Source organism: Lissotriton vulgaris, chromosome 5, assembly GCF_964263255.1.
Source record: "Lissotriton vulgaris chromosome 5, aLisVul1.2, whole genome shotgun sequence".
In the NCBI taxonomy this organism is placed as follows: domain Eukaryota; kingdom Metazoa; phylum Chordata; class Amphibia; order Caudata; family Salamandridae; genus Lissotriton; species Lissotriton vulgaris.
The window spans coordinates 1,935,086,744-1,935,100,562 of NC_141693.1; the positions used below are offsets into that span (position 1 = coordinate 1,935,086,744).

Here is a 13,819-nt window from a genome sequence, read left to right on the forward strand (position 1 = left end):
GCTAACGACTCCTAGGAAAGGATACAATAGGGACCTGCTCTGGAAGGAGGTGCCACCTTCCTTGTGCGGGAGCCACACAGGTGTTGGCCCAAAAGGCAAGCTTCAAAAGAAAAGCCATCTTTGAAGGACAAACGGGTAACACTTGAGAGAGGAGCTGCTCCATTGTTCAGGCAGACAGGCTGGCATTTGGACAGGAGAGGGGAAAACAGCTTCTAAACCGGTTTTCCAGGGGTGTGTAGTTCCATGGTTGCCACACCTCTGGGTTAGGCAAGGGACCGGCGGAGGGGTCTTGCCATATTGGAAGAAGGCAGAATAGTGCATCATGAGATGGCCAAATCCCACAATTCACAAAAAGTGGTCATCTGGTGGGAGGGAACCCGGTAGCTCATTGGCTACCAACCACATCCCGCCTTGAGGGCATTTTCTGAGCATACGCTCACCCCAAACTCAGATCTCGACTGGACTGGAAGAACGAACGAGAACGGACAGCCCTCCTGCACTGTGGAACTTAAAAAAGAGGCTGCATCGGTGTGGCCTGCACCTGCTAAACCTGATGGCTAACAAAGAGAGGGACTGTGCCTGCTGTGTCCTGCTCAAGGAGAATTTGTCTCCAGATCCCAGCCAAGAGTCGCCAAGGGCCTCCTGTTCACAGCACAGGTACACAAAAGCTGAGAAGCGTGCTGCCATAAGTTGATAGGTAAGTATCTCCAACCCACTGCCAACCGCTGCAATGAAGCACCAGAGACCAGGACCCAACGCATGAAGTTGCACCTGAGTTTTCTGTACCCCGGGAGTGTTGTTGGAATGTAGCTGGGCTTTCCAGAGGGCAAGTTATAGACCCAGGAAGGGCTGGCCCATGACAGCAATACTGGGCGACCGGTAGTCCAGGGGCAGCTGGACATCTGCCAGCACCAAGAGGACTTCGAGGGATGTCAATCCTGTAACCAGAACTATCTCCTCCCCTCTGTGGACCGAAAAGTAGTCATAGCATGACCTCCGTGGACTGTATCGCATTCACCGCATTCTTTGAGCATGCTGCTGAAGATGCTCAAAGGATGCAGTGAATGTGATACAGTCGACGGAGGTCATGCTATGACTACTTTTCGGTCCACAGAGGGGATGAGGTAGTTCTTTACATCAGGGCCGCTTCTATAGAAAAGCCAAGCGAAAGATAAAAGAGCCTGGAACGAACTGAACACTGCTTCACTTGCTGGTCCCTCTCACGGGCTCCCAGGTGAAGTTGGTCACCTAAAGTGACAGCTAGTCTGAACTTTTTGGTGAAAACTTTTCGAAGTGTTAAATTCTTTGAATTTACCATTGCTTGTTCGTGTCAAATGCCTTGATTTACTATACCTTGTAAATTTCAGATCTCCAGAGCCCTCTGGCAGATTTATTTCGTTGTGGTGTCTAAAATACATAAAAATACAGTTCATTTTTAACAATTGGTGTCGGATTTCTTTGATGTCTTGTCAATCTCTTCTTCAATTGTATTGATGTTATTTAAATGCTGATCAGAGCCACAGCTACCCAGGGTTGAGCTGAAGGTTTGACATATAAAGCCTAGGGGTCCTAAAGTGGTTGGTAAATTGGTAAGAAGTGGAGGAAGATCCTTTAATTACAATGTGGCCAGACACTGGAACACAAAGCCCTTACACCTCCGGATGGAATCCCCATCTATTGCCCTTACGAAAATTCCTCAAGTCATGGCTTTTCCAAGACTCTTGCCTATAACCCAGTACCCTCCTTTACACTGTTTGGCCGCTAGCGCTAGGATGCCTTTGGGTAGCTACGCGCTCTACAAATGCTAAATAATAATAATATGTGTGTTACTTAGTGTGGTCGCACAACCACACCACATTTCCACACAGTGGAGTGTGAAGGGGTTACTGATGGCAGGGGCTGGAAGGGGGTGCCTTTCATCACCTGAGAGGGGGCCGCAGAGATGTTCTTCCAGAGGACAGAAGTGGATACAAGGCAAACCAACTCTAAACAGATTTGAGGTTCAAACATAATCAGGAAATTGGCCAGTGTGCTCCACTCTCTGTAAAGGGGTTTGTTCAGCACTGGTTAGTTCTATTTTCATTTTTTACCTTGCAGTAACCCACATAGTTGTGGCTTCTAAATGTATTTTGTTTTGCCTATTGGTTAACTGCTGCTACATTACACTGAGTAAAGAGGATGTGTACATGATGTAGAGGAAAAGGCATCCATCCCAAAGCGAGGCATCTCACTAACCTCCACTTCATGCAAAAAATAAAAACAAGATGCTGCATTTTTTAAGAAAGTTTTTATTAACAATGAGAGAGCATCCTCTTCATTCCAGTGATATGATATGTGAGAAGGTCCCACTGGAGGTCACTGGAAACATTCTGTCAAATGTTATGTCTCTAAATGCATAATAGATGAGATAGATATTCTTGAGTAATCTGACAATCTCTGCTCTAATACAGCTACACCACTTAACTTGGACATTCAAAAGGGCTACAGGCTAATGGGTAAAGCTCAAAAACGTATCTCTGAAGTCACTGAAAGCTTATATTCAGAAGAAGTACTTTTCGGTCAGACTCCATACTTATTATACTCTCCATTTTTCTCTAGAATGAACTTTGAGGGTCATATCAGACAGACAGAAGACTTTTCTGTAAGTCCAACAGGAGAGATGTCTTCTGACAAATGAGGCCCAACACCTTTAGAAACAGTAGCTCCCAATTCTGAACTTTGATGATGTTGCAGAAAACAAAGCTGTCACATGGAGACATGAAGGTGTACATTCGCCTAACATAATGCGTGCAGTATACCACATTTCAATCTAATAAAGTGTGTTGTAAGATAATTAAACAAGCATTGGTTAGGCTCCTTACATCCTACAGCAAAGCCAAAATAGAAAATGCCCAGGGAATGATTCTAACGCATGTTAGGCCCATTCTGCAACCACATTTGTTCCTTATAAAGAATTCTTTAGTGTTCCGGACACTCGCCGCTCGCCTCTACATCATCAAGAAATGGTAGGTCCTCATTCAGATGATATTTTAGCCATGGTTGCACCTCGAAAAGGCTAATGTGGAAATCACGAGGCACAAGATTATTCTTAGGGGGTGGTCTTCTTTCTTTATCTTTCTTGCAGGCATCATATACCCCCCAGCTGATAGCACCTAGCTGAAAAGGAAAGAAAAATTACTTGATGACATAAAAGGAGCTTTCGAACGATCTGGTGTCACCCCATCTTTCGCCATCAAGATTACACCCGTATAAACACAGTTGTTGTCTCCCAATAGAATCAATATACAGATAAACATTTAGTGGCCCCTCTTCTCCGGCAGGTCTCTCAAGTGAGTGACAGTAGCCCAATATGTGTGTTGCACAAACACCCTTGACTATTTAAATGAATTTTTAAGCAAGACTGGATTCCTTGGTTGCATAACATAACAAATAGGTGACTCCCTATCTAGAGCTTTACATCAGCATTGTCTACCTTTCCACCTATATCCTATATGCAAAGGAAAGCTTTTCTTGTGCATGTGAAATCAGGCTCCCCAGAGTACTTCAGCTGGTCCTTGATCTGCTTGTTGCCTTCTTGGAGGCAGTCTGTTGTCAGATAGTTGGCACAGGAGTTTATCCAAAAATTTGAAAAGAAGCCACTGTTATTCCTATCAAAAAGAAGCCGAATAGGGAACCTGATGATTAAAAAAATCTGCGACCTATTCTCTTTTGCCTGAACTGGCAAAATCTTTGAAAGATACAATAATTAGACTTTGACTGAGTTTATTTCCACAAAGAACCTGGTAGACCCTTCACAGAATGCTCCAGAGAGAACATAGCATGGAATCCGCCTTAGTTGCTGTGGCAGACAACATTAGTTCTCATGTGAACCAGGGTGGAACTGCCATCCTGGTCATGTTTGATCTGTCAGCAGCATTTGAAACAGTGTATTCGCGCCTGGAACAACATTTGTGGCTGGCAGGGGTCTGAGGCACCTCACTGGATTTACTGAGCCCTTCAGCCTCCCCGCTCACCCCGACTTTGTTTAATTTGTATCTGGCACCATTGGCAACTCTGGTTAGGTCTTTTGGCTTCCAAGTGTTGTCATATGCTGAGAATATTCAGATTATTGTCTCCGTATCTGACTATATGATTTTAGTCGCAGAAAATTGTAAACTCTGCATGGCGAACATTAAGACCTGAATGAAGGAATACTGTCTCAAAATGAATTCGGTGAAGACTGAGATCCTGGTGTCTGGGCGTCCGTATTCGATCTGGTCAGGGCTGTGGTGGCCATTATCGTGCGGCCCACTACCCGTACCTGTTGCCTTTGTCAAAAATCTTGGAGTAATCTATGATAAGGCACTCACCATCGATAGGCTAATGGTAGTACATACATTATTAACATTTTGAAAAGATTCTTTCCTGTTATTCCTGTGGAACATAGAACTACAGTAGTTATTGCATTAATTACCTTTAGACTGGACTACTGTAATGCCTTTACTTGAATATCAATAAAATCTTACTTAATAAACCTCAGATGATTCAAAACGCTGCTGCCCGTTTGATACGGAACATTCCCAAGCATCAGTCAGTGAGGGAGGGCTATTGCTATATTCACTGGCTTCCAGTGAGAACGCGGGTGATGTTTAAAGTGGTATGCATGGTCCATCGGGCCCTGCACCAGCAGAGATCTCTTGCCTTGAGGCTAGCTATTCAAATGTACTCCCCTAAAAGGCAGCTGAGATGCTCTTCTTTGAAAAAGGTGATTTGACCAAGGGCTCGGAAAGTGAGATGGGGTGGCTGCACCTTTTCTGTTGCAACTGCCAAGTTGTGAAATACTCTACCAATCCACATTGCTAGTCTTACTGACCATATCATCTTCTGTAAGATGCTGAAAACTTGGCTGTACTCCCTCCCAAAATTGCTCTTTCTGTGGCTGTTTCTTTCTGGTGGCAGGGCCTTGATGCCTTAGGGCATAGAGCACTTTATAAGTTCAAATTCATTAACTTAGACTTCTAAGGGCACTTAATACAGGCAGATAGGGAAACTGGAGAAAACTGCATCACATTAGACGGCACAGAACAAACAGTTTGGAAGCTAGGATTACAACTCAAGTGTTCAAGTTAGCTGGTTAACAACTTAACCACTAGACCACATCTGCCCTTACCCATGAGATAACATTTATTTCAACCGCTACACCATGTTGCAGTGTAACCAATAGCTCACTTTGCTAAATTCGGGCAACAGAATGACATCTTAACTTGTTCACTAGACAACGTCTCAACTTATACATTAGACAACACTTCAACTCGCCTACTAGTCCGCATGACTCACTTTGATAACCAAATCGCCATTGGCTATAAGAGTTCCTGCTATAGTTCACTTTTCTAGCCTTGATTAACAGACCACATCTTCACTTGATCACTAAAGCACATCTTCACTTATCCATTAGAAAACATTTCAACTTGCCACTACAGCAGTTGGTAATTTAACAATAGCTCGTTCTTCTAACCACATCTGAACCAAACCCATACTTCACCATTTAACTTGACTACTAGACCACATCTTACCTTGGCTGCTAGACCACATCTTACCTTGGCTGCTAGACCACATCTTACCTTGGCTACTAGACCACATCTTAGCTTGACTGCTAGACCACATCTTACCTTGGCTGCTAGACCACATCTTACCTTGGATGCTAGACCACATCTTACCTTGGATGCTAGACCACATCTTACCTTGGATGCTAGACCACATCTTACCTTGGCTGCTAGACCACATCTTACCTTGGCTGCTAGACCACATCTTACCTTGGCTGCTAGACCACATCTTACCTTGGCTGCTAGACCACATCTTACCTTGGCTGCTAGACCACATCTTACCTTGGCTGCTAGACCACATCTTACCTTGGCTACTAGACCACATCTTAGCTTGGATGCTAGACCACATCTTACCTTGGCTGCTAGACCACATATTACCTTGGCTGCTAGACCACATCTCCACTTGTTCATAGACAACACGTCAGTTCATCTGTTGTTTCAGTGATGTTTATCACCTTGAATGTTGCTTTAGTCTAGCCATTTGGTTGTGTTTTTTTATGGGTTTGAACATCTAAAGTAAACCACTAATCCATCTTCTCATCTGGTGTCCTACACATATCAACTCGGTAACAAAACTTCTCATTCAGAACTATCGTAGATCTCACTATAGTCATCCTTACTTCGTCACTAGGGTGTTTCTCAATTTCGGTGTTGTTCCTCTTATGGTAACGTTGAGATAGGATCCATTAATTTTGTGGACATCTAGTCGCGAAGCCTATTACGAATCTAGGGCAATATTATCAAGAAAGAGCACTACATTATCGCCGCTTTTATTGGCAGGAAACTGCCGCTAAAGCGGCGCTAATGGGCTTGATGATATGCCCTTGTGAATTCCCATAGAAGCCCAGGTTAACACCAGAACCTGGGCCTCTATGGGAATTCACAAGGGCCTATTATCAAGCCCATTATCGCCGCTTTAGCAGCAGTTTCCTGCAGATAAAAGCGGCGATTATGTAGCGCCCTTTCTTGATAATATGGCCCCTAATTGCTAAGTTTAGTAGACGTAAGTCTGAAAGCAGACAGAGCCACTAAGTCAGACGTGTGAGCTTTGCATTTCGGAAAGGGACAGCAAATATAAATATAGTTAATATTTCCCTAGAATAATGTAAATATGATGCCAAAAGGTTACAAATATACTTCAAATGTGCTGTTTTGTGACATAAATATGCTACAATCCAGATCCTGAAAAAACGTTCAACTGACACAAAAACAAACTTAAGCAAAAAATGTGACTCTCTAGTCTGGAAATGCTCTAAATCAGTCCTATATTGCTGCACATCTAATTCTAGTATACCCTTGTTCTGACCCCACTATATTGCATCAATATGTTAGTGCCTGTGCCTTTACGTGGTCAGTGCAGGCACTCGGTTTTACACTTTTCGACAGTAATTGGTAGTGCGCACACTGTGCTTATACCCAGATCTCTAGGTATTACCTGCCAGGGAAGTTTTGGGGAGAAACAGGGGCAACTACTTCACTTGATGGGTCATTTGAGACTTGCCTATCCCAGCATTGAGAGAGGAAGTAACATGAAGCAGACAGTACTGTATGCCTTGACTGTTGAGGTCTGAGCCGGCTTGTTCACTCTTGGGTCACTGGGAGGGCCAATCTATGAAAACGACAAACCATCAATCGCCTATTTCGGAAGAAGAGAGCCGTGAAGTTGCTGCAGCGGCTTTTAGAGTATGTGCTGTCCTGACAAGTTGAGCGGATGTACGTCGTTACAACGCATGCTTTTACAACGCATGCCTTTACGACGCAACTTTTACAACGCAAGTCGTTACAACGACTTGCGTTCGGGGGCGCTGGATAGTGAATAGTTTAATTTACTATTCCAACTCCAGTCCCCGTGGATAGTAGGGAAGGAGTTGGATAGTAAATTAAAACTATTCCCTATCCTAGAGCGCCCCCCAGCGCAAGTCGTTGTAATGACTTGCATTGTAATGGTTGCGTCGTAAAGGTACTGCGTTGTAAAAGTTGCGTTGTAAACGCTGTTCCCCAGTTGAGCTAACGATTCCCGAAGGCTCCAATATCTTTTCAAGGATGACCCCCAGATGAGGTGACAGGAAATGCTGAAGGCATGTAAGACTAGGTTTACTAAAACGCTGCTCCCCCTATTGTGTGTATTCATTTACCTATACCTTGTCTCTCACCCTGTGCCTTGTCTATCCTTCACCCCATTTGTTGTCTGTTTCTCTCCAATGATCTTGTCTACCCATCTCACATTAAATCACACAGCTGCTTGGGTGTTTTACTGCATTTCACTTCTGCCTAATTGCTATTGCCTGGAGTAAATGGTTTGCCCTTTGATTTATGTGAATGATTGTAAAACTATTTTCTGATCATGTTACTTGGTCTGGGACTGGAAAGTGGTAAGCCGTCATCGCTCTGCACATCACACCAAATGCTTAGAAGAACGGAAGGCATGGAGAAGCCATGGGTCCTTTCACCACGTTGTAAACCATGTAAACCAGGAGGAGCCGAGACGGGACGGACGTGGACCGTCTTGGCTCCCGGCCCGCGCGCTGCTCCGGCCTGGAGCCCAGCGTCCTTAGGAGGCCCCCCGCGATGCACACGCTTCCTAACTGAAGCGGAAGGTGTGGGGCACCTGCAGGGCTACCCCGATCGCTGCTGGTGCCTGTGGAGCGGCGCTGGCTGACTGCTCCCGATCCCTGCCTGGGACCCAACATGGCGGCCGCCCGTTACCAGCCCGGGCTAAACAACAACAAGGAAGAGGAGCGGAGACCGGGGGCGAGTCTGACAGGCGCTGATCACCCGAGCGGTATGTAGGGCTCCTACCGCGTCCCCCGCTGCCGCCCGCTGCCACCCGCCGAGACTCTGCGGTCATTCCAGGGGCACACCAGTAAAGGGCCGGTGATTGACGGCGGCGCCCCTGCTGACGACGGCCCCGCCTTGAAACCATCCCACTAACCTGCTCCGGGGGCCATACATCCTTTCTCCGCCACAGACGGGCCTGGGCCCGAGGGCAGAGATGTGCCCCCATCCTTGCTGACCACGCTGTTTCGCGCTAACGGTGCCTGACTCCAAGATGGCGCCCTTGGGGACACGCTTCCTATGACCGGCGGACACAGGCTCCAGGGACACGAACGCAGAGGATAGTGCCCCTGGTGGACTCTGAGGGTCGCAGGCTCTCCAAGATGGCGATGCTATGCTGTTATCGGACAGTTTTTTTCGTTGGACTAGTCCTTCCCTCCATACACTGCATCCCACCCACCCTTCCTCTATGCTGTGAATGCTGCTGTTTTCGGACAGTTTTCGTTGGACTCTAGCCCTTCCCTCCATACCTTGCATCCCACCCACCCTTCCTCTATGCTGTGACTGCATCTTAGACCGATTGCAATAATGCTAAGCTTTGGTATTCGCTGAAGTCCTTACACCATATACCACCCCTATGCGTCTCTTAGAGTTTAACCAGTCATATCCCTTCCTATGTGTATGTAGTTGACTCTTATCACTAGTGTTTGCAGCGGACCTTTGTACTCTCTACCACCCCTATGTTACCCTTAGAGTGTTTCCAGTCACATCCCTCCTGTGAAGATAGAAGATAACTCTAACGACTAATATCCCATGTGATTTTTAGATTGTATCCATGTGTATCCCCTCCCTGTGTTTAGAATTATAGCTTTAACGACTAATCGCCTGTGTGACTGTTGGAATATAGCCAGGTGTATCCCTTCCCCCGTGTGAAGAGATAACCCTATTCACTAGAACAAAAAGAAATGTGTTCCTGAAATGTGTAACGTAACTGATTCTATGTAAAGTGCCTTGATAACATGTAACGGAACTGGTGCTATGTAAAGCGCTTTGATAACCTAATCGGTTCAAGTTCCTGAAATGTGTAACGTAACTGATTCTATGTAAAGTGCTGTGATAACATGTAACGGAACTGGTGCTATGTAAAGCACTCTGATAACCTAATCGGTTCAAGTTCGCGCTATAGAAAACTCTAAAATAAATAAATAAATACTCTTGCCTGATGAAGAGATTCCTTGAAAGAGTTGACCAGGTGAAAGTGGAGCAGGATACTGACCTCTGATGCACACTAGGGACTGAACAAGCATGGCTCCTGTAAATGCTAACACCTAGGGCCAGGGGGAGGACTAAAAGAGCACACCCCTCTCATTGAAATTAGTGGGCGCCTGGTGCAGTATACAATATTCAATCCAGACACAAACCTGGTAATTTCGAATCGTCTTTGTGAAGTAAACTGCTCCTCCAGATTCACCTAGGGAGTGAAGAAAAATACAAAACGTAAATGCCCAATTGTATTTTTATCAACATTTCAGTCTTGTAAAACAGGAGGCAAAAACAGAAATGACAAATAACTTTTGTTCCTCTTTGCTCTTTGGTTCCTCAGAAGTGTGGGGGGCAGCACTAGACCCTATGGCGGCAATGATCTTTTTTATGTCCTGAAATATAATTTGCACTCCAGGGATGGCCAGTTCACAGTCCCTTCCACAAGGCAGGTAGACTCTCTCACTGACATTAAGGCTCAGATGTAGTTAGCCATTTAGCTTTTCTTAATGGGCTGAATTGCTATTTTGGACCATTAAGAAATGCAAACTGGCCTTTTCTAATGTAGGACCAGATGTACAAAACTTTTTTCACACACAAAAGCCCCAATTCATAGAATCCTTTAAGGAAAACAGGGTGCATTTCAAAATAAAACACTGCTTAATTTAAAAAACAGTCACAGACATGGTGGTCTGCTGACCACAGTAAGCCATCATGCCTGTGAGTGCTAGCCATTCCCAATGGGAATCGCGACCAGTGTAAAACATAGTGGTGTACATTACAGTTTGTGATTTCCTAATAGCGAATCACAAAATTTGATATTAGAAAATCACAAACGGAACTCATTGTACATCTGCCCATACAGAGGGACAAAACTAGATGCAATTTGCGATTTCTATCCAGTAGAAATAGCAAATAGTGACTGCGATTTAGGAATCCCAAAAAGGGATTACCTGTTTGCAATTCTTAAAGCACATGTACGTAGCAGTTCCTAAATGTGAATCGGGCATTTAGGCAACGCTATTATCATCAACTTCAAGTAGATGGTAACCATGAGGAAAATTTAAAAATGCATTAAAAAAAAGATTTTTTTTTAAAGTGCCATTAAGGCCACATACACCCCTATGTCATATGTGTAATTAGATATGCACTAGGAAATTCGGGGTGCCTCCATGGGGGTCTTGGCCTTGGCTTTTTGGTACAGATGTTCGAAGCATTTTACCGCCTACGGCCCATTGGGCCGTTTGTGACCGGTAAAATGCTTTTTAGCATGTAACATATTACCAACGCGCCTAATAGGCTTTGCAAGTTGTCATTAGGAAGGGGCGTGTTCAGGGCATCCCTTCCTAATAGCGAGTCGCACTGGTATGTAGGAATGTTTTGCGGCCTGGAATGTGTTCGCAAAGCATTCACACTTACCACCAACTTCATGTTGGTGGTAACCCATTCGGAAACGGGAAGGGGAAAACAGGCTGCATTACAAAAAAAAATTGCTTTATCTAAAATGCAATCAAAGGCATGACGGTCTGTTTTTTTATAAACAAACTTTATTGGGTTATGCAAAAGGTTCCAAGGACAGTTAATGCATTAAGATTATCTTTGATCAGGAGTTTAAGTTGACAAGTCATTTATACAGAGAATTCAGAAAAACAAAAAAAACAGGCCATTACGATCGACATCATCTCTCCCCCTCCCCCAGTAACCTCATAGCAATGTACATTTCTGTATTCAATTATTCTTTAACTATAAATGTTTTTAATCTCTAAGTCATACACCCTTCCCATAACTTTCCTCCACCCTCCCCTCCCCCCAGGCGTGTCACTTGTATTCAAATTACTAATTTGCGGTACACGAAAGATATGGTGGTCTGTTGACCCCAGCAGGCCACCATGCCTGGGAGTGCCAGCCATTCCCAATGGATCGCAAATCGGAATCTACCTCATGAATATTATTGAGGTAAGTCTATTTGCGACCCACTTGGAATCGCAAAATGTGTCAAAGACATATTTGTACATGGGTTTTGGCGATTTCCTAATTGCGAATCACAAACATTTGTAATCAGGAAATCGCAAAACTCACTTTTTTGTACATCTGGCCCTTCATTTCCTCAATTGCGATTTCCAAATAGGAAATTGCAATTTAGGAGATGCAAACCATTTCCTATTTTGCCCATAGGTGGGAATGCAATGGCATTTTCTATTAGCTATTCCCTAACAGCGATTCCTACTTTGCAGCAATTGCTATTAGAGAATCACAAACTCAGTACATATTCCTTAGCATTTCTTAAATAGTGATTCCTACAGAGTCGTTTTCTAAGAAATGCAAACAGGAAGCTTTGTGCATCTGGGCCTTAATGTTGATCACAGACATGGAAAGCATTCAGGATTGACACTGTGCTTTTGAAAGGATTTTGTCTAGCCAGCTAAAAACCCAACCACATATTTTGTATCTTAATACATTTGACTGTAAAAATATTCCAATTTAGTAATAAACAGTTAGGTAAATAAAAGTTGCAATGGTAGATGTTGGATCCTTTTTAGGTCTCGCCTGGCGAAAGCAGCGCATGCGCTTCTCTCGCTATTACGAGTACCTTTTGTAATCGATTCTGGCGAGGGCTTTCGTGCACACGTCTGCATGGACAAACATGGCTGCTCTTGCCCTTTGTCCATAGCATGCGCGTGTCCCTACAGGCTGTGGACAGTCCGATGCCATTTTGCATTTTGGTGTGTCATAGCAACGGAAATGCTGTTGAAATGACGTGCTGCATGGAACTTAGTGCGCATTCTTGTGTTTTTGTTGTTATTACGGTTACCAGCACTTTTCATAAAAATGCCGCTTTCAGTACGCAACTTGCTTTTGGCCTCTGGGTGGCGCCAAAACATTCACATGCAAACATTTGAGGCGTAGCACTGCTCTAGTGTCCAGCTAGAAACCTGAGGTCTTCTATTTCTCCCATTTATTCATCCCTCGTATTCACGAGAACAGGCGAGCGATCTTGCTCATAGCCCACCAATGCATGGACCACACTTTCCTTTCACGCTGGGCTCACGCAAAATCATCTCAGTTTCTGGCAGGCACTCCAGGACTTTTTGATTCATTCCTGTGCATGCTTTTTGGGTAATCTCTTTAAGGTTTAATACCTCTAGGACGCTCCTAACAGGCATAGCAGTGGCGCTTAAAAATAAAAATTAGGTGAATAACCTAAATAATTTTTTTCTGCAGTGCTGACATCGTGCTATCAGATTGGCGGTCATGCCTGATATCGTGGTGAAGCCCTGAAACCAACCTCCTATCTGTATGTTGAGCTTTAAAAAAATACGTTCTCGCAATTACAGGTTTTGTTTTCAATTGGTATTCATATTAAAAATCAGGAAAAAGCTGTCAACTTATAGCCAAAGTTATAATTGCTTTAGTAGCAGTCCTTTCAAGACGGGGCAGGAGGGTTTACCAACAAGGGACGATGAAGCTTGAAGAGTAAAAATTATGATGGAGGGGGGATGGGGGTCGGTCAGTCAGTCAGAGAGGGAGCACGTGCCATTTCTCCATGTTTACAGTGCGTGCCCGCTCCTTCTGCCTGTTCCTGGTTAGCTCGTTATGACGTGTCTGCTTTGAAGTCTGGGGACCCTCTTCCCTCAACAACAGGTCTGCTCTGATCTACCTCCCCTCACAGTGTCACATTCCCTCGGTCCCGAGCACCGTGTGGGTACCAGGGGCACTGAGAGGACGGGACAGGGCCCGAGTCGCCAGAGGCCGCCGGTCTGTCATGGGGCTACTGAGGGGGGAAAAGGTGCTCTTAGAGGACCGGAGGTGGCCGGAAGTTGTTCCAGGTCTCCAGGGGACGTGATTTACTAAGGGGGTCAGAGGGTGGGCCGTGAAGGTGTGACGGAGGGCGCAGCGGGAGTGGGTACTGAGCTGTGGGATGGCCTGCCAGGAAAAAATGAAGTTGTGCTTGGGGTTTAAAATAGACTTTATTTTCCCTTTGAAGTTAAATTTAATTTTTCATTGAACAACAGTGTTACTTTTCAGGCTGACATCTCTGTTGCTGGATTTGGTGTAGGTAGAGAGGCTCATAAAGCCGGCGAGGTAGCTCAGTGCACTAATGCACCCATGTTTGAGATCTTTGCATGAACTGGGAAGACCGAGGTTCCAGTCACGACGGGGTTCACTCAGCCGCTCATTCTTCCGAGGTTGATAAAATGAGT

At 44.8% G+C, this 13,819-nt stretch overlaps 1 protein-coding gene across 2 annotated transcripts in view; it reads right to left on the bottom strand.

Moving 5' to 3' along the window:
- Positions 1–2,268: 2,268 nt before the first annotated feature.
- C2 (complement C2) overlaps positions 2,269–13,819 on the bottom strand; it is a 482,116-nt gene continuing 470,565 nt past the window's right edge. Inside the window, exons 17-18 of one of the 2 annotated variants that reach the window (XM_086924577.1) lie at positions 9,779–9,828; positions 2,269–3,156 (exon numbers count right to left, since the gene is read on the bottom strand). In XM_086924577.1, the coding sequence (XP_086780703.1) occupies positions 2,959–3,156; positions 9,779–9,828 (248 nt within the window). In that variant the 3' untranslated portion in view covers positions 2,269–2,958. The remainder of the gene's footprint in view (positions 3,157–9,778; positions 9,829–13,819) is intronic. The other variant, XM_086924578.1, reaches the window with a different exon arrangement.